The 27,392-nt window shown below is 47.5% G+C and overlaps 13 protein-coding genes across 13 annotated transcripts; 7 read left to right on the forward strand and 6 right to left on the reverse strand.

Annotated features, from left to right (window-relative positions):
• Positions 1-37: 37 nt before the first annotated feature.
• On the reverse strand, positions 38-1,188 carry N7483_006711 (uncharacterized protein; the record flags this gene model as incomplete). Its single annotated transcript, XM_057090148.1, has 2 exons — positions 38-405; positions 1,158-1,188. 2 exons carry the CDS (start codon positions 1,186-1,188, stop codon positions 38-40), a joined length of 399 nt encoding a protein of 132 aa, XP_056944889.1.
• Positions 1,189-1,373: 185 nt separating this feature from the next.
• N7483_006712 (Set1-mediated histone H3-K4 methylation subunit Swd1) lies at positions 1,374-3,063 on the forward strand (the record flags this gene model as incomplete). The annotated part of the gene is made up of 5 exons (XM_057090149.1): positions 1,374-1,443; positions 1,496-1,557; positions 1,646-1,734; positions 1,794-1,934; positions 2,007-3,063. 5 exons carry the CDS (start codon positions 1,374-1,376, stop codon positions 3,061-3,063), a joined length of 1,419 nt encoding a protein of 472 aa, XP_056944890.1.
• A 950-nt stretch (positions 3,064-4,013) lies between these two features.
• N7483_006713 (class I SAM-dependent methyltransferase) lies at positions 4,014-5,281 on the reverse strand (the record flags this gene model as incomplete). Its single annotated transcript, XM_057090150.1, has 2 exons — positions 4,014-4,905; positions 4,974-5,281. The coding sequence occupies 2 exons, from the start codon at positions 5,279-5,281 to the stop codon at positions 4,014-4,016; spliced, it is 1,200 nt and encodes a 399-aa protein (XP_056944891.1).
• Positions 5,282-8,706: 3,425 nt separating this feature from the next.
• N7483_006714 (WD40 repeat domain-containing protein) lies at positions 8,707-10,432 on the forward strand (the record flags this gene model as incomplete). Its single annotated transcript, XM_057090151.1, has 6 exons — positions 8,707-9,016; positions 9,290-9,389; positions 9,462-9,528; positions 9,657-9,994; positions 10,091-10,217; positions 10,295-10,432. The coding sequence occupies 6 exons, from the start codon at positions 8,707-8,709 to the stop codon at positions 10,430-10,432; spliced, it is 1,080 nt and encodes a 359-aa protein (XP_056944892.1).
• Positions 10,433-11,147: 715 nt separating this feature from the next.
• N7483_006715 (uncharacterized protein) lies at positions 11,148-12,068 on the forward strand (the record flags this gene model as incomplete). Its single annotated transcript, XM_057090152.1, has 1 exon — positions 11,148-12,068. One exon carries the CDS (start codon positions 11,148-11,150, stop codon positions 12,066-12,068), a length of 921 nt encoding a protein of 306 aa, XP_056944893.1.
• A 157-nt stretch (positions 12,069-12,225) lies between these two features.
• Positions 12,226-13,682, reverse strand: N7483_006716 (tRNA guanylyltransferase; the record flags this gene model as incomplete). The annotated part of the gene is made up of 8 exons (XM_057090153.1): positions 12,226-12,438; positions 12,498-12,602; positions 12,680-12,768; positions 12,849-13,024; positions 13,081-13,125; positions 13,180-13,311; positions 13,527-13,616; positions 13,669-13,682. The coding sequence occupies 8 exons, from the start codon at positions 13,680-13,682 to the stop codon at positions 12,226-12,228; spliced, it is 864 nt and encodes a 287-aa protein (XP_056944894.1).
• A 479-nt stretch (positions 13,683-14,161) lies between these two features.
• Positions 14,162-15,281, reverse strand: N7483_006717 (uncharacterized protein; the record flags this gene model as incomplete). Its single annotated transcript, XM_057090154.1, has 2 exons — positions 14,162-14,243; positions 14,305-15,281. The coding sequence occupies 2 exons, from the start codon at positions 15,279-15,281 to the stop codon at positions 14,162-14,164; spliced, it is 1,059 nt and encodes a 352-aa protein (XP_056944895.1).
• A 94-nt stretch (positions 15,282-15,375) lies between these two features.
• N7483_006718 (fibronectin type III domain-containing protein) lies at positions 15,376-17,688 on the reverse strand (the record flags this gene model as incomplete). Its single annotated transcript, XM_057090155.1, has 3 exons — positions 15,376-17,111; positions 17,193-17,386; positions 17,450-17,688. The coding sequence occupies 3 exons, from the start codon at positions 17,686-17,688 to the stop codon at positions 15,376-15,378; spliced, it is 2,169 nt and encodes a 722-aa protein (XP_056944896.1).
• Positions 17,689-18,299: 611 nt separating this feature from the next.
• N7483_006719 (putative lipin Smp2) lies at positions 18,300-20,783 on the forward strand (the record flags this gene model as incomplete). Its single annotated transcript, XM_057090156.1, has 4 exons — positions 18,300-18,408; positions 18,480-18,839; positions 18,914-19,799; positions 19,859-20,783. The coding sequence occupies 4 exons, from the start codon at positions 18,300-18,302 to the stop codon at positions 20,781-20,783; spliced, it is 2,280 nt and encodes a 759-aa protein (XP_056944897.1).
• An 807-nt stretch (positions 20,784-21,590) lies between these two features.
• Positions 21,591-22,481, forward strand: N7483_006720 (putative transcription initiation factor TFIID, 31kD subunit; the record flags this gene model as incomplete). The annotated part of the gene is made up of 1 exon (XM_057090157.1): positions 21,591-22,481. The coding sequence occupies one exon, from the start codon at positions 21,591-21,593 to the stop codon at positions 22,479-22,481; it is 891 nt and encodes a 296-aa protein (XP_056944898.1).
• Positions 22,482-23,316: 835 nt separating this feature from the next.
• On the reverse strand, positions 23,317-23,906 carry N7483_006721 (uncharacterized protein; the record flags this gene model as incomplete). Its single annotated transcript, XM_057090158.1, has 2 exons — positions 23,317-23,573; positions 23,750-23,906. Coding segments are annotated over 2 exons (414 nt in total), but the record flags the coding sequence as incomplete, so codon positions are not given.
• A 442-nt stretch (positions 23,907-24,348) lies between these two features.
• N7483_006722 (rRNA-processing protein UTP11) lies at positions 24,349-25,300 on the forward strand (the record flags this gene model as incomplete). The annotated part of the gene is made up of 2 exons (XM_057090159.1): positions 24,349-24,444; positions 24,527-25,300. The coding sequence occupies 2 exons, from the start codon at positions 24,349-24,351 to the stop codon at positions 25,298-25,300; spliced, it is 870 nt and encodes a 289-aa protein (XP_056944900.1).
• Positions 25,301-25,964: 664 nt separating this feature from the next.
• Positions 25,965-26,992, forward strand: N7483_006723 (uncharacterized protein; the record flags this gene model as incomplete). Its single annotated transcript, XM_057090160.1, has 2 exons — positions 25,965-26,625; positions 26,682-26,992. The coding sequence occupies 2 exons, from the start codon at positions 25,965-25,967 to the stop codon at positions 26,990-26,992; spliced, it is 972 nt and encodes a 323-aa protein (XP_056944901.1).
• Positions 26,993-27,392: the final 400 nt, after the last annotated feature.

Raw genomic sequence — 27,392 nt, forward strand, 5'->3', positions numbered from 1 at the left:
TGGGGTGATTAACACGGAAAAAACCCGCAAAGACCGACTAGATGAAAGTGTAAAGCGTAAAAGCCGATTCCACACGCGGCGACGATGAAACGAAGGTGGTGTGGAAAGAAAAGCTGGCCGGCTGAGGCCTTTGGCAGCCCTTGCCACGAGGGCGCCGGCGACCTAGAGTCCCCGGACGTAACGAAGCCGTAAAAAGGAGAGGAAGGGACGGAATCCGCTGGTGGTCGCGTATCGGGGAGGCTCCTGAAGAGATATCGCGATGCAAAACGCGATATTCTTGGATGGGGAGGCGATGAGGGTGTGTCGGCGTTGAGGTTGAAAGGGAGGTGGTAAAGGTTGCCTCACCCGCTGATGGGGCTCGAGTTTTCCCTGGACTCACTAGCGCGCCCGGCGCTGGTTGACGGACTCCCCAAATGGCAGGCGGTGTCAGATGATGAATCCACGAGAAGCCGGCAGAAACAGGGAGATTTGGTGCCTGAGGAATCAGGATCCTTATCTCTACTCTTTTCAACAGAGAAGAATTGATTGCGACAGACAAGCAACAGGCGCAACTGGTCGATATTTGTTGGACTTGGTTGAAGCTTGGGATCAATTGATGTCAATTACCAGCAGTGGAATCTGGAGATCTTGCAACTTCAAGTTGAAGAGTCAAGTCAAGAGCCAAGTTCAAATTTCTGGAAATAGCTCTCGGGCTGTCTGATATATCTATGAAGGTCTTCAGTGAATGACCCAATTGAAGCATTGAATACTAATTCAAGTTCTACTACCTATTTGGGTTTGACTAATCTCATATTCAAGTTATGGAAAGCATATGTGATAGTATTCATTCACTCCGAGTCTGAAGACTCCACTACTTAGCACTGGTATTATGCTGTTAAGAGTGAATCTACTATGTCGGTGGCAGCAGGTCTGATGCCAGTGATACTACAAAATCAAATACCACTGGCACTTGCTTTGTACTAGACTTGAATTGCAAATTTTTGACCAGACTGGAATTAAAGTAATTATGCATAAAGTATGATCTCAGGCTAATTAGGTACACTGTGAGGGCAGTAAACATTTGAGTGAGTGCAGATTGGTCCTACATGGATAGCGTGGAGATCTTGTTTGTCTTGTTTGGATATGGGGAATCCCTTCTCACCGCCTTTGCTACTCACCCTCACCGCCATCCATAATGCCGCCGCCCATGAGCGCCAGATTAAAAGAGAAGGAAAAGGTTTGAGGACAATCTTCCCTGCACCGTTACAACCTTCAGGCTTTGAGGTTTTTTTTTATTGGGACTCTGTGGATTCTGAATGACCCTCTCATTAAAACCCTGGCCATTGCTCCAGGCTGGCACTTCTTGAGACTGCATCATATCACGCGCCCCCGCAATGAATCTCTCGCTAATTGACCCGTTTATTTTGGCTCAGGATTATCCTGATACACTGACTGAGAAGCTCAGTAAGCGCGCCCTACAATTACGGAGTCATAAACCAGTGCTAACTGTTTCTAGGGAGTGGCCATGCAACATGTTTGAAGTTTAGTCACACCGGTGACTACCTCGCATCCGGACGAGTTCGTATACCCTCCAAGGACTTGAAAACGCCAATGACAAGCTCAATACAATGGAGATGGAATGGCGCTGATTATATGTGCTTTACAGGTGGATGGAACTGTCGTTATATTTGATATCGAGACAAATGGCGTCGCGCGCAAGCTGAAGGGTCATACTCGTCAGATCCAGTCTCTCAGGTATGCAATATAGCGAAACCCCACTTCACTCAAGCAGGGAATACTAATGGCTGTCGCAGTTGGTCTCGATGTGATCGCTACCTCCTCACCTCCTCACAGGACTGGAAATGTACCCTATGGGATCTTCAAGACGGTTCTCGCATACGGATAGTTAGATTTGAGGCGCCAGTATACATCGCTGAGCTGCACCCATTCAACCAGTACAGTCTTCTCACCACTCCCAGCTAGAAGCCCCTATTGCTCTAATCACTAACCTCTCAACTCCAATTTAGTCTTCTATTCGTTGCCTCCCTCTTTGAAGACCAGCCCGTCCTGGTCGATGTCTCCGGAGAAACACCCATTAAACGAATCCTTCCTTCCGCTCCACATCGAGCTCTGCCTTCAAACGGCGAAGAAGTAGACCCAGCAGTTGCAGCGAAGCAAGCCGCCCAAGATGCGAAGCAGTCAACCTGCGTCACCATATTCACAGCCTTCGGAAACCACATTATTGCCGGGACCTCCAAAGGATGGATCAACATCATCGAAACCGAAACCTGCACAACCATTCACTCCATGCGTCTCTGCAACGGAGTGGTTATCCTCCTTCGCCTCGCTAGTAACGGACGAGACCTTCTAGTAAACAGCTCAGATCGCGTTATCCGCACCGTCATAATGCCCGACCTCTCTCAATTAGGCATTGACCTCGAACCCGCCGCAATAAAACTTAACGTGGAACACAAGTTCCAGGATGTTGTTAACCGCTTAAGTTGGAACCACGTTACATTCTCCTCGACTGGTGAATTCGTCACTGCAACCACATACATGAATCCCGATATCTACGTCTGGGAACGAAGCCATGGATCCCTCGTTAAGATCCTCGAAGGTCCACGCGAGGAACTCGGTGTCGTCGAGTGGCACCCGGGTCGACCAATGGTGGTAGCCTGTGGACTCGAATCCGGATGCGTGTACATTTGGTCGATCATAAGTCCACAGAAATGGTCAGCACTTGCGCCGGATTTCAGTGAAGTCGAAGAGAACGTGGAATACATGGAGCGGGAGGACGAGTTTGACGTACACCCCGCTGAACAGGTGCATCAGCGCCGACTGGATCTTGAAGATGAGGTGCCGGATGCGATCACAATGGATAATGTTAAGGATGGGGACGTTGTGCCGTTTAGTATGCCTGTTCTCCTGGATATCTCGGATAGTGAGAGCGAGGAGGAAATTATCGCTGTTGGACCTGGTACTATGCGGCGACGAACCCCGGGTGCAGGCCGTGAAGGCACCGAGGCAGAGGAGTCTCGCGCGAGTGGTGCTTCCCGTGGCTCTGGACGAAACCGCCGGCGTTAAGAGACAAAAGTTTATCAGTTCGTTGGTTGCATGCATACAAGGAGGCGTTCAGGGAGGTATTCTTTGTTGGCGTTTGAGGCATCCAAGTTTTTGATACCATCTCAATGAATTGAGTTGATGTATTCATATTTTCAAGTTCTTAAGTACGAAAGAGATTCGAATTATTCGGATTCTACATGACCTACTCCTAACTCAGTATACACAAGATGGCTGATCAACAACGTTTTCGGTGACTGAGATGAATGCATCTTTATATTCAAGTTACTGCCAGTGGTAGTAAACTTTGAAGCACGTAGACACGAGTTTGAGATAGCTGAACTCATTCAGAGGAATGTCCTTATATAACCGATGCTATTTAAAAGTTACATGAAGGTGTCAAACAAGACCAAAAGATTCACAAAGACAAATAGTCTGGCTAGCAAAGATAACCACAGAAGCTAAGGTGAAACACCCTGGGTATATACCACAAGCCGGAACGGAACAAACTCGGCCCAACGCCAAAACCATGCTGAAGTAGCATAATAAAAAAACAAGTCCAATAGAAAAGCAAGTCATGAGGTAATATCTCCGTTTTTTTTGTGGAAATTCTGACTCCGATGATTCGACATCTCATCAGATGTAGATGGAATATGATCTCGGGCCGGTCGATCCTGTCTCTAATTCAATCCTTGAAAGCTGCCTGTCAGGCTGGCGTGACCAGGATATCGAGTGAGATTTCGGTCATAAATGGGATGCAGGGTTGGCTTGGAGGAAGGGTTCTGTGGTCACTCATGTGGCGTTGCATCCCAGATGCTAGGTGATTTTCAACAGCGACCGAAGCCCCGGAGGAGAGAAAGGCTTTCTCGCGACCAGACTCGAAGTCATCATGTCCATGCAAACCAGTTTCTGTCCGAAAGGAACAGAATATGCAAGAAACGGCGTATGGTGCGCCTTGGCACCAATCATATGGTTTAATTGGCAAGCGGCTTGCGCGCCTGATAAATATGCAGGATATTATAACAGTGAATATCCTTGTTGAAAGCCTCAGACTTGACATCAGTAGCAATGCGCTGAATCTTGTCAACGGACCAGCCGTAGGCACGATGAAAAGCAGCCAGACTAATCGGCTCGATGCTCTCGGAGATCGCAAGATTGTACCAGCGAGCCACTTTGCGTTCATGCTCATCGTTATGCCAGGGGTTCAGAGGCAAGCCAACCATCTGGTGGTCAATTTCTGTGAAGCCAGCTTCTTGTAAGTTGCGAACAGTTTCACGCGAACTATGAGAAATGGGTCGATTCCTGGACTCGGTTGCGTGTTTGAGAGCAGAATACCAGTGACGCAACGCCAATCCGCTAAGAGAACGGTCATCACATCGAGGCTCAAAATCGATTTCCACCTGCTCGAACCAAGCACCCGGGCGGAGATGGGCGAATATTCGTCGATAGAGACTCGCCCAACTTTGCACACTCCCAGCTCCCATTTGTAGGTGGATCAGATCCCATGAATCCTCCCCCATTGCCCAAGGACCCTCGAAGTCCATTGGAGAATGAAAATCGACGTTTTTGGGTTTATTCGCGGGTTGCATCGAAGCCAGATCAGTTCCAACTACAAATGCGTTGGGGAACTTGTTCGCGACCTCAATACACCAGATCCCCGTTCCGCAGCCCAAATCCAGGATACGCGCATCTTCAGGATGGGGCGCGTAAATCAACCCATCGGATGCTCGGGCGACCGTCATCAGTTTATGGAAAATATCCAGGCGATCTTGTTCCTCCTCGTCACAGGGAAGCAGGTACATGCCCTTGTGATAGCCGTGATACGATCGGCCATTCTCGACGATCGGAGGGTACTTTTCAGGGATTCTAAAGAGAAGCAAATGAGTTTCATTCTATCGCGGCTACTAGGGTAACACGATATAGGAGCAACCTACTTGCGATTATTGATGATCACAGGAGGTGATTGGGAAACATGTGATATATGTGATATTTGCGATGATTGTGATGCGACCGAGCCATTGCTGGTGAAACGAGCATTCCGACGGTCCCTCTCCGATGGATCTCGATCGGTGATGGTGTAAATGTCCATAGCGGTGGACGTTTGACGTGAACGAGCCCTTTCGCTTGATGGGAGGGATGCAGAATGATAATACCTCGAGCGACCGATATCGCTGGCAGGCGTCGACTCGGAGGACTTGTATCTTTTCGCTGGAGGAGGAGAATTCGCAATAATTGGAGGCATTGGAGGCAAATGTCGTATACGGTCGTCGTCGAACGGCATCTTGAAAGAGTGATATTTTTTTTTCTTGATAGAATCACACGCGCGACGGTCGGAGGAGAGAGGGATAAGGGAGGAGGGGGTCACACAAGGGACTTCGGGTACAACGATGATCGAAACCCCCAATGCTCACGATCTATGATCGCACAGAACGGAAAAGTAAAGGTACTTGGTACCATGAAGCTTTCCCAGCCACTGCAGTCTGCAGCCCAGGACGAGGGGCAGGAATCAACACTCAAGGTGTCTAACCATACAAGCTCTCGAGATCAAGGACTCGAATATAAAAGGGAAAAAAAAGAAAGTGTTGAACAGAGCCCCAACCCTCACACACTCACACACACATCCCAAGGACGGGGGAATTTTGGAATTCGTCAAAGGACAAGGGTTCAGGGAGGTTCCCCGTGATGGGTGTGCTAGACCCACGGATAGCAGTGGGGGCGGATAAAGGAGCCGACAAGGAAGAAAGAGAGAAAGATGAGGATGAAGTTTCAAGGTATTAAAGAGAAAGAGTATTAGGATTAGGGGCGAAATAGAACTTGGTAGTAATAAAAGAAGAGAAGTACATACATTACTTCAGCTTTACCTTTTTTTTTATTTTTTATTTTTAATTATTTTATTTTATTTTATCTTTATTTTATCTTTATTTTATTCTTTATTTTAATTCTTTTTGTCTCTTTCTTCTATAAAATTTAATTCTTTATTACTTTCCAAGGTTATTACTTTATTACCAGTATTCAGTATTTAACCTATTCATTACTTAGTACTTAGTACTTTACTAGCTTCTTACTTCTTATGGTGATCATTCGACATAAGAACCTGGTCAATCCAGAGTCTCGGGTTTACGGGATCATCATCTCATTCTTCCGATATTCAATCTTTTTCCATCTCTTTCGATCTTTTTATAACTTCCTTTTCATTTTCCCTTTCCCTCTAGAACAAACCTCATCCTTGTCTTAGTGATCGACCTGTATACTGAGACCCACCCCGGGCGGGAACGCGGACCGTCTGGAGCCTACATTCCTCCTTCTGGGTCCTTTTTGGTCCATCATCGGGGGGATAAGGAAAAACAAATCATTTAGTAAGAAAATGAAAATCAGAAAGAAAAAACCCCGTGAAGACAAGACTGATCATATCTAACAGCAAAGGAGTATTCAAATTATGAGTACCTAATACACAGTACAAATGACATGAACATGGTACATACTCCAGCACAGACCGCATAACCCAGGGGAATGGATATGCTAAAGAAACTTCCTCTCTGCATGGTACCCAGTGTTCGTTCACGCATGAGGAATTCGCCCCCATCATCTCTGCCAAATCGAGTGACAAGCGGACAACTCCGCTTAATCAGGTTAGGGAACCGGGGAGGAGTGACGCAGATACCCAAGATCCATGGTTTCCCCCCCCCCCCTTTCCAACCTGCGTCCCAATTGATTTCGTGCATCGCGATTGAACTTGGGGTCCCATAGAATCCCTGCATCCCTCAGCTTAAGTCTCTTTTTCTTATACCCCCCTCAACTGTCCCAAAGCCTTGGGTCCATGGATGTGACGCTACGAATCAAAAAGATTCCCGATTCCCCACTACGGAAATCGTGCCCGATTGAATGGTCTCATAAATCAGTTCTGTTATCCAGGTTATTGGGATTTGGTTAAACGAGGATCGGACGCCAATTTACCACCCAAGATCTCCAAATAGTAACCTTTCAACTTCTGTTATGTATCATCTCGTTTTCCCATCTCGTTTCCCCTCTAATCCCTGCTCATTGTACACTCCTCTTTTGGCCCCGAGAGACTGGATCAGCCGCTGCCACGGATTTTTAGATTTTTGATTAAAAAAAAATCCCTAATATGCCTAATTCCTCCCACCCAAATTTGCCTCCCACTTTTCTGGGTTCTGGGTTTCCCTGCTTTACCCAGACCTCCACTTTGGTTACGAGATCGCTATGACGGCGATACGCCTAAAGGTCCCGGATCCACCTTTTCTCCTCCATATCCTCCCGAATTGGGTTTGTCTTTGTCAACTCTGACATGAATCCTGGGAAACCCAGAGGAACGGTGAAGAGATGTGTATTCTGTGGTTGGGTTTCGCAGAATCCCCCTCTTTGTTCTTCTCGTTTCACGGGCGCAACCCCTGGTCTTCAGCTGCTTCCTTGCAGGGATGTCGAGTACCAATTGCGAAGACGGATGAGTACCCCACTTCGCTTTGCTGCGCAAGGTTTTAGCTGGTGACCTGTCGGGATGTACTTTGTCGATCCGCGCCCGGGCGATGACCACTTGTCAGTTCGGGGTTTACAGAGATGGGCGCAATTTTCATTGGGGTGTCAAATCCATTTAAAACCGATGCTTACTCTGAATTCATAGGTACGAGTACATGTATACATGTACACCTGGGCATCTGGGTCATTTACATTCAAATGTTGTATGTACGGAGTGACATACGGAATCTTTAACTCGAGTCCCCGAAGATCCTGGACTCTTTTACTACCAAAGGACTTTGATTGGTGCTGACTTGGATCCACACATATGGACTTCGGTCTTTGAAATCCTGACTCCGTACGGAGCAGAGTTACAGGTCAAATTCATTATAAATTCAAATCAGTTATGGAGTACGGGGTGGTAGATCCGGGTAAATATGAAGCCAGCGCTCGAGATAAGGATTGACGTACATACGGAGTACTCCGTACATTGATACATTCAGGATTCGCGTGGAGATCTGTGCAGTGCATACCAGATAATCAACGATCATGAATCATGCTTAAGTGGAGTAATTAAGATTATGAAATAGAGTATGAGTCGCTTGCTTGCATTTCTGCGTCATGATACGCGTGACAGGAGAGCCCACGCTATTTACTCCGTAGTTCATGGACCACCCATAAGTGGATTGTTCACACATTTCATAATTTCCTCTCATAAAAGAGACAAAAAAAAGAATATAAAAATCTCATATCATATTTTAACTTCTACTGTAATTCTAAACTCTTGTTGTTGCATATTCTACTGTATTCGTCCATAAACACACCAAATAGACAGCGGTGTGCTGAGCCCCACGCAAGGCAAATAAGGAAATTTTCGGATTAAACCTCCCACTGGCAGTATAGAGAGAAAACCTCAACATCACCAGTAGTGAACCAACACAAAAGATCTCACACCGCCGGCACCCTCATTGCCGAGTAAGAGAACATAAAAAAAGAAAAGAAAAGAAAAAAGGTCCGCGCGGCGACGATCATTCCGCGCTTCTAGCCTTCTACCAGCCACAAGCGATCCATCAGCTGCACCAAAGGGAGGATCCAACACTTGATACGAATCCGGAAGGAGTTCTCATCTTAACCCAGCAAGGGATTATCAAGAACTGTGCATATTGGGCATCCAACCTTGGAAGATCTACAACAATGTACACCCTGAGAGAAACGGGCGCCTCTTCGCTCTCGCTCCCAGCAGACAATTACATTTACTCTATTGTGGCGTCCGCGCCTGGCGCATTTGCCGCTATCTCATCTGATGATTCCTTGCGTCTATTCGATGCCGCTAATCTCAATGGCGGTATTTCGGTAATCTCCCGAAAGACCCACGATGGAGGTGTCACTTCGTTACGAAGCTACGCAGCTGGTGACTCCCAGTTGCTGGCGACTGGTGGTCGAGAGGGAAAGATGAAAGTCTGGGATGTTCGATCTGCGAAGATGGTGATGGAGGTTGAGACAGGTAAGCTTTTTCATTGATCTCGATTTTGATATACTCTATCTCCATGTCTGTTGGCTTCCCCACAGGAGGTGGTTCTGTATGATCCCGGCCTATTTTGATCACGCGTGGTACACTACCTGGGAGTGTTTTCCGGGCTGTCAACCCCCTAGTTGCAGAATCCAGGGATCAGCTTGACGGGTATCGGAGAATTTCTGCATATTCATGCAAGGATGGCCGGATCGGCCCTGTAAAATCTTCGTTCTGTATACACTGGCTAATCATTTGGTCTTCTAGCGAGAAATGCTCCTGTGCTTTCTATCGCCTGTAACCCGGAGACCAACACCATTGTGACTGGTACAGAGCTTGTATCATCACAAGCCGTTGTTTCACTCTGGTATGATCCCTTCGATGAGCCTGACATAGGCCCATGCTTAAACCTGGAATTTATGACTAACTAATGCTGCAGGGATATCAGATCTCCACAGGCACCCCGCCAGCAATATGTGGAGAGCCATAATGACGATGTCACCGAGGTGAGTAGTATACTTGAAATACCTTCTTCCCAATAGTCCCGACATCCCTTAACGGGGAAGTATATCGCCCCAAAGACTTCCAAAAAATACTAATCTGGCATCGGCCACGCTGCCGGAACGATACACAGCTGCAATATCACCCGACTCGCAGTAATATCTTACTCTCCGGAAGCACGGACGGGCTTGTCAATATCTATGATACAACAGTAACCGACGAAGACGAGGCCTTAGTGCAAGTGATCAACCACGGCTCAGTACACCATGCAGGCTTCCTTTCCGAACATACCATCTATGCCCTGAGCCACGACGAGCATTTCTCCGTGCACCCCGCCACAAACCCTGATGAGCCTGGCCAAGAGCCCGAGCCTACGGATTTCAACGATGTGCGTGACCCGTTGGGCTGCGAATATGTCGTGCAGGTCTGCGTCGGTGCACAGGGACCGTATATCGCGGCCGGAAATAAAATGTATGTTTCTAACCAGTTCTTATTGGGACCTCCCACACGTGTCTTGTTATGGATTTGTCTGGTTATTAATGCAATTCTCTTTTTTTTAATCTCCAGTGACAAGCGGTTGGATCTGGTACCACTGGTCTCTAGTCCCAACTGGCAATTTGACATGGATAACCTGTGGCGCTTACCCGGTGCCCACGGTGACGAAGTGGTGCGATCGGTACATCTTGATGAGCAGGTATGTTTTATTTTATCAGAAAACCCTATCAAAGTCTTATTGTGGCAAAAATCGTTGGCTAATACTAATTTCTACAGACTCAATCGGTCATCACTTGCGGTGAAGATGGTTTCGTGCGGGTATGGAAACCCACAGAGGGTGATGCCCAGGCTCAGACTGGCTCGAAGACTTCTCGGAAGGAGAAGAAGCAGAAAGACCGGTTCCGACCTTATTAAGTCCTGGGGCAAACGACACCGGGACTGGGGTTGTCTGCTGTGCACCGTGGGGGTTCGGCCGGTAGGCACCTGGACGAAAATAGACAATGAGTCATGTTATCATTTTAATTTCTACCAAAATTCATTTCAAGCACATGTGAAGTCATCTATAGCAGCAAGTATGTATACTTGATATAGTAAAAACTTGAAAAAATTGTTGAATGTAGACCTCTAGGGCTTTCAATATGGCTTATTGATCAATATTGGACGGTACCTACTTAGAAAGCCATTTGACCTGGTATCTCGTATATACTAGATAGGAACATACAGCAATACTTCGAGGCAATTTAGCCTTCAGACAAACTATGAGAATAGAGAGAAATTCAACTATACGCAGACTTCGAACCTCAAATTCAAGTGATTGAGTCCATAGATTCCATAGAAAGGAGATCATGTGACCTCCATTGACCCACACTTATCAGAGCGGAGAATCCTTATCGCCCAGGAACCATTTTTTTCTCATCGAACTTTTTTCTCTCCAAGGGATCACAAACACCCTCAACCCAAATACCAAGCGAAATCCTCTCAAACTGATATAGAGAGTGAGAAAAATCTATAATCAACTCAACCTCGAACTCTCAAGTGCACGGCCCAGCCTGCACACCCACCACACCGCAAACTCCACCCTTCTACTCTTGTCAACTCGAAACCACAGACCAATCCTCACATCTATACAATGGATGCTAAAGCATACCTAATCCGCCACGGCTGGGATGGCCCCGGAAACCCACTGAACAAAAACTCGCGACCCGGACCACACGGCGGACTCGGTCTTACACGTCCTATTCTGGTAGCCCGGAAGCAGAACAACCACGGCGTGGGCAAAAAAGTGACCAAGGACTCTGCGACGAATCAATGGTGGCTACGCGGATTCGAAGATGCGCTGAAGAGTGTGGGCGAGGAAGCGCCTGCTGCGACACCGACTGCAAATGCGCTTACGAGTGAATTGTACCGATTTTTCGTGCGTGGAGAGGGTCTAGCCGGTACATATGATCTGAAGAAAGATTTGAAGGAGAAGGAACAGGAGAAGAGCAAGAGCAAGACATTGAAGTCTAAGAGGAAGCGTGATGACGATGAGGATGATGAGCGCAAGGCGAAGAAGGCGGAGAAAGCTGCGCGGAAAGAGGAGAAGAGCAAGAGAAGGAAGGTTAAGGAGAGTGTGGATAGCAGAGACACTTCGGTATCTGCTTCTTCTAGCTCTTCGGATGAGGAGAAGGAGAGTAAGGAGGAGCGCCGATCAAGGCGGAAAGAGAAAAAAGAGAAGAAGGAGAAGAAGGAGAAGAAGGAGAAGGAGAAGAAGGAGAAGGAGAAGAAGGAGAAGAAGGCTAAGGAGGTGAATGGTGACGTGAAGAAATCGAAGAAGACAAAGCGCTCGGTTGATGAGGAGGATTATCCTACACCTGTCTCGATGGAAGAAGAGACAGAAGTGGATAGCACAGAAGACTCCAAGAGCAAAAAAGAGAAGAAGGAGAAGAAGTCGAGCAAAAAGACTAAAGACAGCGATGATGCTGAGAAGGGAGACTCAACATCAAAAAAGGAGAAGAAAGATAAGAAGGACAAGAAGGAGAAGAAGGAAAAGAAGAGCAAAAGCACTTGAGCTGGACATATCCTGTATACTTAGAAGTTGGGATGTATAGACTTTGCATACGCGTTCCTTTACGCGATCAAGATACCCTTTCTGTTTGGTTAAAATGTCCATAGAATCATGAATAGACATATCTGAATTTTCTTCGGCTAAACTCGCATTATCAATTCTACTCTAGCAACTTGCCCGGTTTGCCAGAAATGATCCACGGCCGACGCTCCCAAAACTCATCCTTAATGATATCAACATGATCAATTACCACCTGTGCCTTACGGCGCAATTTCTTGAACTTCTCCTGCTGCGTCTTGGATTGCTGTGCCTCTGGGACTACAGCCTCATCTTCTGTGGATGCCTGGATAGCCTTGGGCTCTTGAAGTGCATACTAAATGGCAAGCATTAGACTGCGAAGTCACGTAGAAAGAAATATTGGAAACATATTACCTGGCGATAGAGTACACTGCCTTTCTTATAGATTTCCTCTTCATTATTGTAATTGATGCCAAACCGCTTGAAGAGAATCTCGTTCTTATCAGAAGAAACGGTACCCTAGAAGAGCGTTAGTAAACCATTCAAGTTTCCTCCAACTATTTTGAAGTGTCCGAGTCGGAGTAGAAAAGAAATACCTTCAATTCCTGCTCTGCTTCAGTATTGCTCATATTTCCCTGCAGAACCATTGTCCAGAAGGTAGTATTGTAGAGGTTGTTAATATGACCTGAACGAATTGGTCAGTCATCCGGCAAAAAGACACCAAATAAGATAGATATAATGGGATAAGAAGTATGGAAAACTTACAATCGACCTGTCTCCAGCTCATGTAGTCCCGCAGAATGCGCGAGGAAGGATAAAGGACAGCTCGCCCATCAAATGAGGGAAGAAAAGGTGGCTTCAGGGGATTTGAAGGGAAATATGTAGCCCACAAATAGACATAGTGCGCGGTGAATGTCGAGACAATAGTCGTAACGAGTTTCCTGGATTTTGTAAGCGGATGCCTTCAAGATGGCAATGAAGAAGAGAGTTTACTTACGCGCTTCGACGCTCGAAGAGCTGAGAGCTGGGATGGAAGACAAAGCTGGAGACATGGTTAGTAAAAAAGCTTGATATAATAATGACAGAACTGGCATACCTAAATTCGTCACTGACGCCGTATGCGATACATAGATCTGGAAGATCTTTCATGACTTCGGCGGCGGCCGCATTCATGAGATCCAGTGCACGGCGGTCATTGGGCTTTTCAAATTTGTAGAAATCCGAAAGCCTAATATGAAGGTTAGACGGATTGAACATACGTTGGAGCTGATGTTAAAGAAAAAGGTTGGACATGACGTTTCATGTTAACCTTAGATGTGTGCCAGCGCTCAACATTGTTGGATGATCGAAGTCTTGACTTTCAGCAGCATTATACTGCAAAGATACAAGCCGGATTCAGACTGGGGAGAACTTGAATCCTTCTGGGTGGGTGATGAGTCTTACTTGTGAAATCCTCTTCCATCAATGCGGACCACGATCCAAGTATTTGGCAGCAGAGGATCGGGCTGCTCAAAATCCTTGACGTATTCATACCTGGCAGGGTTAGTTCAGTGTATAGAAAAACTTGTATCCTTGACCTACATACATTGAATTCGCCATATTGGTGTGTAGCTTGCAGACTGCAGTGATGTCGAGTGGCTAGATTTTGGTGTCGAGTCATTTTGTGCGATAAGGTATCCAGTTGACCCGCTCCGCCTCTACCCACTCTCCCAAGGTTGACGATGTTTGACAGCTTCAAAAATGTTCAAGCTGAATGGGGGAAGAATTTACTCTTGAAAATCCGAACATTTGAAATTAAGAGCTCGAACATTAGAAGGAATCCAACAAGTCTTTCATAAGTTAAAATTAAACTTGAAATACTAGTACTGCATCTTGTTCTTACTCTGGATCAATTGCTACATACTAGTCTACAGCACTTGAGACTTCAGGACACCACCGAGGATAATATTAACTCATATTTGAATGTTGTTAAAAAAGATCGCTACTGACTCAAATGTAATCCGGTTCAGCCAAAGCCGTCAGGTATATGTAACTCCAGAATCTAAGGAAAGGAAACAGTGAAAGGACAAAATTCCAGATCATGAAGAAACAATCTCTGGAATTTCTGGGATCTCTTGGATCTCTTCATCGCCAGTCTCACTGGCGCGCTCGCTGGTCTCGCTCGCCTTGTCAGACTTGCGTGATTTGCGAGAGAAAAAACCCGAGACTGCTGCGAGTGGACCGGTCTCCAGATGGCACGCTAGAGACAGTGCTGTCAATGCTCTTCGCTAGCTGGGCCTCGTTGGCTGCATCTTCATCAATGTCGCCCTGTGATGATTCACCTCTTTTCGAGAAGAATCCTGACCGGTCCTTCCATGAACTGAATTTGCTTGAGCTGCCCTTGCGAGTGATCTTGCGAATGAAAGATTCCTTGGACGCATTGTCTACCGACGTGCTAGACGGCATGCGCTCCAGAGACTCATATGACTCGCCTGTGAAGTGGGAAAGAGAACGGGAGGTACGAGGCTCTGAAGGAGACCCATCGTCAACATGAAGATCAAAAGGAACATCGGAGTCCTTGTCTCTATCTCTGTCTCTATCCCTATCGGATCTCTTCCCTGAGAATATTCCCATAAAAGATGGTGCAGCAGGATTGAGCTTCGGGGTGATTGGCCGATGCGATGATGACGGACGAGTCCCAATTGGTGCTTGCAGCGGCCTAGGAAGACGATCGTAGGTGTCCTCAAATAGATCAGGCTCTCCTGCAAGGCTCATTGGTAGATGTCCAGATGAGCCATACTGGATTGACGGACGGCGAGAAGGCGCCCGTGACCATGTCGATGGTGATGTCCAATCAAGACCTAGAGGACTGTTACGATGCCCAATTTGATCCGTAGATGGCCACCCAAAGTGACGATTGTCGGTAGAAGGGTGAGGAAGCTGGTTCTGATTATCGAAAGAGAAAGTGGAGGATGGTCGTGGAGAAAGAGAGCCACGCCGCACGCTACCGAGAAGAGATGATGGATCAATGGGATCATGACGAGGACTAAATTGATTGTACCCCGTGCTAAGATCGGAATTGCCACGGCTGCCAGCACCGCCAAATCCAAACTTGCCGCCGGAGAAGATGCTCGAAAAGGCAGCTCGTCGAGAAGGCGCGTGATCGGAAGAGCTGTCAGTAGTGACACCGGTCGTGTTACTGCGAGGAAACAAGGACATCGCATTTGTCCAGTTGCTTGTATAACTAAGTCTCCGACGTCGTGACCCGATCGGGTCTAGCTCATCCACATTGCGGGGGAAAGATTGGCTCTGGTTAGGCTTCAAGGTCCCCAGCATGGGGGGGTTCATCAGCGAGGGTTTTCCCACGAGGACGATGGAAACCAAAAATTCCTGAAAGTCTTCGTGATGCACTCTTTGGAGCTTCCTCAGCAGTAGACAGCTGTCCCGGCTGAGAGTCGGAGTCCTGCCGATTGAGATTTTCCATCGGGCTAGCGAAGATACTACCAGGTCTACTCCCAGAAGAGGTAGGCGAGACAGGGCCATGGCCAAAACTGTCCAATCCAATATTTGAATCCATTGTAGCAAAACGTGCGCGCCCAATGGGCCGTGGAAACTCGGGCGATTCTTCGTCCCCGAGAAGGTCTGACGGGAGCAGTGCGTCCGCTCGAGGGCTCATTTGCGGATTGCTAAATGCGGTCTCGGCATCAGAGCGCATGATTTCGGGGGGATCGGCGAGACCTGGAAGAGTCATCCCGTTCTTGATATTGAAAAAAGTTGAGGGTGCGAAGGTAGGGGAATTGGAGGAGGTTGGATTATAGTTAAGTCCTCCAGGGAAAACTGATTCGACACCGTGGTAATTCAAAGACGAGGAAACATTGCTGGTTAAAGAGCTGCGGTGTCGACGGGGTCGGATCGTTCCTGCGTTCGACATATCTAGGTCCAAGGCAGGTAAAGAAAAAGGACCCGAGCTGCCAGGCCGTTGGGATGTTAGCCATTTGAGGCGTTCTTGAGCCTCTTGGTACTGTTGCTGGGCCTGCGCATGCAGATTAACGAGAGTAGCATATCTAGCATGTAGGCTTCCCAGCTTCAGCTCCCATTGGCGAGCCCGCTCATTATCGATTCTGTCCAACTCCTTTCCGTCCTCATTGTCGCCGCCTTGAAGACCCTGCCGTTCTTCCTCAAGCTTCTTGATACGACCACCCTTATCTTGGATTTCATCATCAATGACTTTCATCTCCGCCTGTTCCTTTGCGACCTTGTCGCGGGCTTCTTCAGCCCGAGTCTCGCCGTCCTCCTCCAGACGAATTTTATCCTCTCGAACTTGCGATGCATCGCTAGCCATTCGGGTGATTTTCTCTTGCCAGCGAGTGATGTCGTTCTTGCGTTTCTTGCGCTCCGCCTCTTTCTGCTGGAGAAGTCGCATCCGCTTGGACTTTTCTCCTTGCACAGTGCGGTTTACGCTCTCCAGCTTCGAGACATGCTTCTTGAGATCTCCACTGACCTCATCCTTCTCCTTGACACGCTTTTTCAGCTCGTCACGCTGTTTCTCCAGATCTTTCAGCAGAACAGTATGCTCGTCGTCCTCCTCTGTAACTTGTTTTTCGAGATTTTCATTTTCTTGTTGTAATAGTTTCAGTCGATCGGCGAGACTTTCCAGACTTCCTTCGCGATCATTTCTTGACGAGCCCCTCGGTGTTTCGTCAGAGTTTCCATGCATAAAATCCGTTGCAGTCGCAGGTGACGCTTTACGGCCCGCGGATGGTCGCTTTCCTGGTAGTTGTCCAGCACTATGCTCGCGAGCCATTACAGGTGCAGATGGAGTTGGCAGACCGGCCGTTGATCGTGGTACTGATGCTCGAATTGTCGGGCCGCCGGCGGGAGGATCTTGCTGAGTTCTGGATATCGGAAGAGATTTCGTTCGGACATGGAGGATGGCACTGGGGGTCTGGAAGTTTGCTGCGCTGACGGATAAAACACAGATATGATAAATGCTTCCCGGGATAAGATTCAATATTTCCACTGCAGTCTCTGCTCGCTTTGACTCGCCAACTATTAGATAAAGTCTTGGTTAGCATCGTAATTCCATCCATTATGAAAAAAGAGTTGCGATCGTAACAAATTTACACATACCTTTGACATTATTCACCTGTATGATATGCTTATGTATGGAATTATGAAAGTCGGGTTGTTTCCAAGCCAAACGGATCTCCCGAGCTGTAATTTCCTCTAGGGTGACTTCCGGCGGCGGCGGAATATCTAGACCCAGCTTCTCGACCAAAACTTCATTTGATGTTTGACAGACTTGCCACGCACGGTAAAGAAGCCTATTCCGGGGATTAGCACGAAGACGACGTAAAAAAGCGATTCCGGATCCATTGTAAGCTCACCAGATCAAGGCCCATAGAATGGACACTGCCAGGAACAGAGCCATGACGCCTCGTACCCTCACTCGGGGAATGACGGTTGGGTAAGCGTCAAAGGCGTAGTAGAATGGCTCATACATCCCAGCGTCGACTACCCATGGACGCGGGCTAGGCGGGGAATAATTCAAGGTAAAATAGGAAAGAGGAGTCTTGCTCTTGATCGGCTTTCGCCCGTCGAGTGGGACAAGAAAACCACGTGACATGGAGTGTTACCTAAGGGTCTCCCTAATTGGAGTTAGCGTAACAGCGATCGGCCGCTAACCCGTTAGGGACTAATGTAGAGATATTCTTGCAAACATGCACATGTACAATGCAAACAAAACTGCAAACACCAATGCAAACTAAATGCTTCCGTCTCTTAGATTGAGCCTCGGCAACTTTGATTCGTAGTAAAAAAGTGCAAATCGGCGGATGTTGGCGGCTTACTTAAGAAACGGTTGGGCGTTGAATGTTGATGAACCAACAGATCCCGGGGTGGCCCGTTAGATCGATCATTGGGGTAAATTGGAGATTTGATATCTTTTCCTCTTTCTGTATAATGTATTCTATTTTTGATCCGAAATCTCATACTTGTTGCTATCATTTTCGCGGCTTTATCGTTATCGGTGGAGGGTTTCAGCTGTCCCTTGTCAGCTGAGCGTCACATGGGCCGTTTAGAGGCGGCGATTCCTCCAATTTCTTGTTCTTACTCCTCATCCGTTTCTTCCCCTCCTTTTCCGCCTACGCTCCCCGGAGATTTCATTCATTCTTAATTCTTAAGGCTTGATTATTCGTAACCAGTCGAGATCGAGGGTGTCTGACCCAATTCGGCAGAATGCAGTACGTGCGAAGTCTTAGTGGCTCGGTGTCGAAGACATGGAACTCGATCAATCCTGCCACTTTGAGCGGAGCTATTGATGTGATCGTCATAGAACAGGAAGATGGTATGTTTGGTGTCATTGAGTCTTGCTCCTTAAGTCCCAAAGACTGACTGGTTTTTTTAATCTGTACCTAGGCACCCTTGCCTGCTCGCCCTTCCATGTCCGCTTTGGCAAGTTCTCACTTCTGCGTCCGTTCGAGAAGAAAGTGGAATTTAAGGTCAATGGGATCAAACAAGACTATGCCATGAAGCTAGGCGAAGCCGGCGAGGCTTTCTTTGTGTTTGAAACAACCGACGAAATCCCCGCATCGTTACAGACTTCCCCGCTGGTTTCGCCTGCCAGCAGTCCAAAAGTACCTAGCGACGATGTTGCGTCATCGCTAGGCGAACCAGACTATCTAGACCTGGAAAAGAATGGCGATGCCGTCTCTGATGGTATCAAAACCCCACCGACCATGCTGATGTCACGGCCGTCACGAGCTACGACAGATCTAGGTATTTCATACTCCTGGACATAAATCTTTCTTTATAACTTAGGAAGCATATAATAATGTTCTCGAACTGACTAGGTGCAATAACGCCTTTGTCGCGGTCTCCTGGCGACTCGGATTCAAGTCCCTCCCAGCATGATCCATTCAATAAACCGAGCGAACCTTCCCTCGATCACTCGGCGTCCGAAAATGTTCTCTCGACCAGCCTACCCAGGGCTGCAACCGAGCAGCTTTTGGCCTCGTCAATCGACTCAACCAATCACGAAGATATTGACTCACGAGCTCGTTCTCGTAGTCCACCTCCCATATCTGTCGAAGAGGCAAAGTCCCGAGCTATCAATCTGTCCAAGAAATTAAATGGTTCCAACATTCAATCGCACGTTACCGAGACAGGTGATCTTATGTTGGACATGACCGGTTACAAGAGTAATGAAGAAGATGCACTTCGTGCCGAGGTCCTCGCACGTAAGATTCTTGCGGAGGAGCTCGAGGGCAGCTACGATATTGGTGCACTCATTGGCGCCGATGAGCACGGGAATCTTTGGATCTACAGTAGCGAAGAAGCAAAGGAAGCAGCAGACCGGAGAGCAGCGATTAACTCCATGCGACCTAACGCCGCTATTAACGACGACGCAATCTCGGATCCAGGGTACCACAGTGAAGGCGATAGCCCTGTTAGTCTGGAGCCTTCAATGGGAGTACGCCACCATCGAACAAAGTCGGACGTGCAACCGGGATTTCCGACACCTCCCCAGTCTCCAATGCATGATTCTTTTGCTGTGGAGACACGCAACTATGCCAAGACGCTGCGATTGACCAGTGACCAGCTAAAGGCTCTGAATTTGAAACCTGGGGGCAACATCATGTCTTTCAGCGTTAACAAGGCGACTTGTACAGCGTCGATGTACTTATGGAATGGAAACACACCGCTTGTGATTTCTGACATTGATGGAACGATCACCAAGTATGAAACCACCAGGGAACCCCTTGTCCTCAAAACTTTGAAGCTAACAATCTCGATAGGTCGGATGCATTGGGCCATGTGCTGAACATGATCGGGCGTGACTGGACGCACGCAGGAGTCGCCAAATTATACACCGATATTGTCAACAATGGCTATAACATAATGTACCTCACAAGTCGCTCTGTGGGACAGGCTGATACCACCAGAACCTATCTTTATGGTGTCAACCAGGATGGGTACCGGCTCCCCAAGGGCCCTGTAATATGCAGCCCTGATCGTACCATGGCCGCACTCAGACGAGAGATTTATCTTCGCAAGCCGGAAGTTTTCAAAATGGCCTGTCTCCGGGACATTCTCAATTTGTTCCGCGGGAAGGAAAACCCCTTCTGTGCTGGATTTGGCAATCGATTGACTGATGCGTTGAGTTATCGATCTGTCAACATTCCGTCCACTCGCATCTTTACTATTAATTCGAACGCGGAAGTCTCGTTGGACCTACTGAGTCTCAACAAATACAAGAGCAGCTATGTAACGATGCAGGAGCTGCTTGACCATTTCTTCCCTCCTACCAGCCTCTTGGTGCACTCAGGCGGCGAAGAATATACCGACTTCACGTACTGGCGAGACACACCACAAGATCTGGATGATTTCTCTACCACCGACAGCGAAGATGAAGATGAAGAGCCGCTCGATGACGAAGTTGCGGATGAAGACGAAGACGCGGACGAGGAAGACTATGATGATGAACTCAGCGATGGAGAAGACTACCCTGACGATGGGGAAGGTACTGATCTCGGCGCTAGCTATATCTCACAGGGCTCAGCCCTGTCGAACCCCGCGGGCTCTATTCTGGAGTCTGTGGAGGGCGATCAAGACCTGGAAGACCTTCAATCTGATTACGAAGATGAGCCTTTACCGGAACTGATCAAACCTGCTGAGACCAAGTCTCTTCCCATTCGCACGAAGTCCTCACAAGATGACTGAATATTTTCTCGCCATAATATTGCATTGCATGATAGCCATGCCCTTCGCTATGCTCTCGACGTTTAATTCGTGAGGCCCCACCTAAACTAGAACTTGCATTCACAACATTGATACTGTCACACGGCAAAGAGATACCCTGTTCAACACTTATTGTTACTTTTTGCATGAAGATACCGGTGTTGGATCCAGCATTATTACATACAACGTTTCATTGCAAGTTTTTATTGTTGATTGTTTCTTTTGCATTCATGGCGTTTGAAATGTTTGTTTTACGACTTGATTCTTGCCTAACACTTTGCGTTGCTTTTGCATGAAGCCTATGGTTTAATATCAAAAATGAACCTGGCGTACAAATACCATAGAATACCCAAATACAACGTATATGCAGGACTTCAAGGAAACAATGTACTATAATGATTGGCATTTAAAGAATTCTTTTGATCATGGATATTCAATTTCGGATCTCATAGTCAAGTTATGGAGGACCTTCAGTAGTTCCAGTCCCTCGGCGTTACCCAAAGCGGTTAGCGTTATATCAAACAGCTCCCGCGCGCTTTTTGGCTTCAATACCCTCTCGGCTTTACCTGATCCCTGCGCATTCACTTCACCATTCATTTCACCATTCTCAAGATTTCCTTGAAACTCCATTGAATGGTGCAGGCCAATTTCTTCATAATTGTCTACCATTCGAAATTACTTTTATGCCGGTTCCCGACCTGTGATCATTCTTTCAATCTACCTCACCTCCCTCACCTCATTTGATCTCGGCGATCTCGGCGCTATATCCAGGATACCAATAATCAAAAGATGGCGTCTCCAAGCCAAAATCAAGGCTCGGCGCCGCCGACAACGCAACCAATTACGCCCCCAGCAGACGCAGCCGTAAACGGCGTCACAGCCCCAACCACTGCGCCGACCTCTCAACTCTCCCTCACAGCCCCCGCAGCGACAGCAGCAACAAACTCCGCACAGCCTCAGATTCCGGGAACATCTTTACAAGATAGTGGCAAATCCCGTCGTCCACGCGACGTGCGCCTTATCCATATGCTGCTCGCCTCATTGGGTGTAACCGCCTACCAAGATCGCGTGCCCCTCCAACTCCTTGATTTCGCCTACCGCTACACATCCAATATCCTCCAAGATTCTGTACACCTTGCTACCGAAGGATACAACGCTGCAGTAGGTGATGCGAGTGGAAATACCGGAAAGAACGCCAACTCCGCTGAAGTTAACGGTGTTTCACTTCCTGCGCTGCGACTCAGTATTGCATCGCGACTGCACTATCAATTCCAAACTGGTTTACCGAAGGAATTCCTCATGGATGTGGCTGCGGAGAGAAACCGTACTGCCTTGCCTGGTGTTGCACGAGGCTTTGATGTGCATGGCGGACCGAATGCTGGGCCGGCCGCTGGTGCACCGAACGAAAGTATCACAATGGCTGGTATGCGGCTGCCCCCAGAGCGATTCTGCCTTACTGGTGATGGGTGGGATATGCAGGACGAGTGGGAGAGTGAAGGAGAAGAGGAGATCGAGATGCCAGATGCGCCACAGGGCTCTGGTGCGGTCAAGAGCGACGAAGGGGATGAGGGCGAGGGAGATGAGGATGAGGATGGAAAGATGGAAGATATATTTGGGCAAGATACTGCTATGGGCGAGGCGGGTGATGCTGACGGAGACGAAAATATGAACGATGCGTAGAATTGCATGGTTCTGACCTGCTTTCATCTTGCTGTTCTAGCTTTATCTCCATCTTGGGCGGACCAGGTGGCGTATCAGGCGTTTGGATGATAATATCATCATATTTTTGAGCCATTTTTGACCACTAAAAGTGCCAACATTAAAAGGGCCGTTCCATCAACAACCTTCGATGCAGTGGCCCATTTTATACATACCGATTTAATCACTTTGAAGCCGATTAGGCCGCCTCATCCCATCAGCAGTAGGTAGTCTCAATATCTGCAAATACCAAGGGAGCAGATAGCTTCAAAGTGCTTACAATGCCCTAAGAAAGATTACAATGGTAGAACCTTGCGGTCATTGAAATATCAAATGCTTCAAATGTTGTGTACTGTACAGATCCAGTTCTAACCTGTCGTGCGATCAGGTTGAACATGCAAGAAAAAAAAGAATAAAGGAACAAAATGCCCAGCAAAATTAACGCCTGATTGCAGCCTTTTGCGCCTTGAGGTGGGAGAAAGAGCAAGCGTGCGAACTCCATCAGGACGACATCAAATAGGATCAGTGGCTCGGCGTCCGGGAGGTGTCCAAGTAACACCTGTTAGAGCCGAGAACCAAGAACGAGAAGGATAGACCCAAACTTCCGGTAATCGAATATGTAATTCAACCGCCAGAGCTCGGTCAAATAGTGTGACAGAGGTAAGGTGAAGGTAACAAATTGACGAGATCATCAGACGCCGAACCCATTTACAGCAATGTACAACTGACTCAGAAAGACGGCCCGTTATTTGAAGAGGAAGTTTTCGCGAAGAGTCGAATGAGAGGAAAGAAGAAATGATATGGAAGTAAATTACCTCCCCTGATTCTCTTGTCGCTGACGCTCCTCATCAGCGCGCATCATTTTGATAACCTCTTCACGTCGCTTCTCAACACGCACAAGGTCTTCTTCCTTTTTGCGGCGTCGCTCTTCAAATGTTGCGAACCATTCCTCGCGGGCTCGATCTTCTTCCTCGGCATTGGCATGTTGGACCATACATGAATTCATAGTAAGGCGCTGCTGGCGACATACCCATGTCGCAGTGACCGTACGGTTAACAGCACATTCCGCGAATGCTAAGTTGCGATTGATGTTAGCTCAACCATTCATTCTCCGGCGGAATTTGATATAGGGAATTGGTCAAATGTTTCTGACATATGGGAAGCTTCCATATATATTTATAGATATAAATAGATGTATACAAAGAGATCCGACCATCATAGAGGTAACATTCGAAAGAGGGGTTGCCTACCCTTAATTTCTGGGGCGCAGCGAGCCCGGACACGCTTATACCACAGCTGCTTAACTTCTTGTTCTTGGGTGGCGGAGAGAGGAAGTGGGTTGCGGAGATTGTATTTGCGGGGTGCAGGAGTAGCAGGAGAGGAATCGGATGAGGAGGGTGTAGCCATTGGACGGGTGAGCTCGATCAGCGAGATCGAGGTCGATGGATGTAGATCAGACGCTTAGAGGTGATTCGCGCCGAGAATAGCTGAAAAGCTGAAGCGTACGGGCCAATGGGTTTATATTGATCAAAGAAACAGCTAGAGGCAGCAACAGAGTTGTAAGGAGTATTCGTTGGGGAAAACGGTATTAATAGGTAACATGAGATATCTGATCATAAGTGAGGTGCAAGGTGTGTTGATGCGGAGCGCGAGGAGCCGAGTCGGGCGGAGAAGGCAGAAAAAAAAAACTTCCGTACAACTTTCTCTATCCACTACTCACACGACTTGTGCGACTAAGTGAGCTTAATAGTTGCTCTTTTGATATTTTCAACTATTCCTGGTCATTCATTCTTAAGGTCATTTACCATCCTTTGATCCCCTACAAGCTCGCCACAAAAAACTATTCAGCATGTCTTCCATGCGCAATGCGGTCCAGCGCCGCAACCACAAGGAGCGTGCCCAGATCGGGGGCCGAGAGAAATGGGGTATTCTGGAGAAGCACAAAGTGAGTGATTGCCTGACTTCATGCGGTTATTCAGCGCATAAATATATATGGACAAGAAATCAGAAACTAACCACTAAAACAGGATTACTCGCTCCGTGCCAAAGATTACAATGCCAAGAAGGAAAAGCTCAAGCGTCTCGAAGAGAAGGCACGCGACCGCAATCCCGATGAGTTTCATTTCGGTATGATGGGTGGCCAGAATGCGACACAAGGAAAACATGGCCGAGGTGGTGTTGGTCGAGCATCTGCTGCAGGACTGAGCCATGATGCTATCAAGCTGCTCAAGACCCAGGATTCAGGATATCTACGAACTGCAGGAGAACGACTACGCCGCCAAATTGAGACTTTGCAGCGCGAGATTCAGCTGCAAGGTGGTATGAATGAGGCTTTGGGTGTGAAGAGCCAAGAAAAGAAAGACGACTCAGAGGCCGACGATGATGATTTTGATGGATTCGACGACTTTGATGACATCGATTCCGGCAAATCCACCAAGCAAAAGTCCCGCAAGATTGTTTTTGCCGATGACCGCGGTGACCAACAAACCATAAAGAAAAAGCGCAATCAGAGTGAAGATGTCCATATTATGGAGGACAGTGAAGAGGAGACCAAGACCAAGAAGACCGCCAAGGAACTCGCTGCCGAGCGACAAAAACTCATTGAGACCCGCCGAGCCCGCAAAATTCGCAAGCGGGCTGTCGAGGCCCGACAGAACAAGCTGGACGCTCTGCAAAAGCAACACGGCGAGATTCAGGCTGCACAGCATGAAGTTGAATGGCAACGAGCTAAGATGGACAACTCTGTGGGCGGCACCAACAAGGATGGCATCAAGTGGAAGATTCGTGAGCGCAAGCGCTGAGCGATTCCCAAGACTTCCTTATGAGTTGATGACCCGCGGCTATTGTCCAACCCGCCATTGGTTTTCTGTGTGATTAAATTCTTGTTTCTTTTTCTTGTTCTATCTGTATCGATACCAGCATAGATAGGGAGTTCCAGGCGCATTGATGTATAGATGGCGATCCCATCAAAAGGGAATAAAAATGGAGCCGAGCGGGATACATTCTTTCAGACATTGCTTTTTATTCGTACTATCTTATTTCTTCTTCCTAGTAATCCAGTTCGTATACAATCACAAAGTACTCTGTATGGATCCGTTCATTCAGATTTGTGTTGAGAAGACAACGCCATTCATGGCGATAGGATTGATAATGCATCCTTTCTAGTTTTGAACGTTCTATACTTACAGTTAAGTGGCCATCGTGCTCCCTATCCCATTTCGGGCAGCATATCCCCTCCTAATTAACACTAGCTCGTACAAAGTAGTGTCTCCGATCCACTTTAAGTATACGAAGTAATCCCTGAAAGCTGATAGGATCTTAACTGAGTAACGGGTTCCGCTCAGATTATAAATTCAAGGCTGACTAAGTTATCTTTTATCGGTGACTCGAGAATTGTCGCCACCCCTCACTTGACCACTTTTTCCTTTCTTTCCTACCTTTCTACTCTCATAAACAAAACTCACAATGGCGCCCTCATTCATGACCATTGATACTAATGACTCTGATGTCTTCATGGCGCCCCCGCCATCAAAGCCAGTCGACACCTCGCGTACTCTCCTTCTCGCACCCCCCTCCATTGCTACACAAGAGGATAAATTACGAGCCGTTTTCTCCTCCTTCCCCCGCACTTCGACCGACCTGCAAATGCTCGATCGCCTCTCCGCTGGCATAGTCACTCTTCCTTCGAACACATACGATCTTGTCCTCGTCCTCACTGACGTCGATGGCTCACGACGCGCCGAGGCCCTCCAACTTCTCACTAGAGATGTCTATACTACCCTTGTACCAGCCATGAAGGCTGGCGCAAAGCTGCAAACAGAAGATAAAGCACTCGATGTGACAGAGGCAATGGAAGCTGTTTTAGCTGGATTGGTACATAACTCGACTGGATTCGAGAAACCAAATTACGAACAATCGTCCGCCGTGCCGCTGAAGTTCGGTCTCAAGAAGAAGAAGACTACCACTACTGCTCCTGCCGTGGTTCCGCTGGGAATACAATCAAATGGAACTGGATTTTCATTGAATGGCTTGAACGGAACCAACCATGATCGGGATGACGATGACGAATTGATTAATGAGGACTCTCTTCTTGATGAGCAGGATTTAACGAGACCTATTATGCCTCGTATGTTTCTCCTTCATCCTACTTTTCATTAAGTCAATGCTAATATATGTTTATAGCTCCAGAGTGCCAGCCCAAGACTGGTCGCAGGCGGAAGGCCTGCAAGGATTGTACTTGTGGATTAGCGGATCGACTCGAAGCGGAGGATAAAGAGCGTCGCGCAAACGCTGATAAGAACTTGAACGTGATGAAGTTGAACACAGATGATCTCGCCGAGCTTGATTTCACTGTCGAGGGCAAGCAGACTGGATCGTGCGGTAGCTGTGCTCTTGGTGATGCCTTCCGCTGCGACGGTTGCCCATACTTGGGTCTTCCAGCTTTCAAGCCGGGTCAGGAGGTGCAGATCCTGAATGACGTTGCACAGCTGTGATTTTCTTTTACTTCTCTCTGCATTTTCCTTTTTGTGTGGGCGCGGTGGGTTTCTGGTGGCATCGGATCCGATGTCGGGGCTGGGCTTGATTTGATTTTCATACATTGGGTGCCAAAACTATATCGATGATTTTTTTTCTCTTGCATTGGGTTATTCGAACATTTATGATACCGCTTGTTTTTGCTAGCAATGATAAAATAAAAAGCTTATGATTCTATATTTGCTGTTCATTATCCTACTTTAAACTTGGAAGTATAGTTGCTACTTCTGGTATAAGTATGTGGACCCTGAAATCACTAGTCTTTCGTCCTATTGCTGTTCTTTAGTCTCATAGCTGTCCAATGTATCTTTTACGCTAGTATCTCGCTACCCAGACTACTATATGAGGGACTAATACTAG

This window comes from Penicillium malachiteum (genome assembly GCF_028827825.1).
Source record: "Penicillium malachiteum strain IBT 17515 chromosome Unknown utg000003l:1.0-4950554.0:1.0-4952489.0, whole genome shotgun sequence".
Taxonomy (NCBI): Eukaryota; Fungi; Ascomycota; class Eurotiomycetes; order Eurotiales; family Aspergillaceae; genus Penicillium; species Penicillium malachiteum.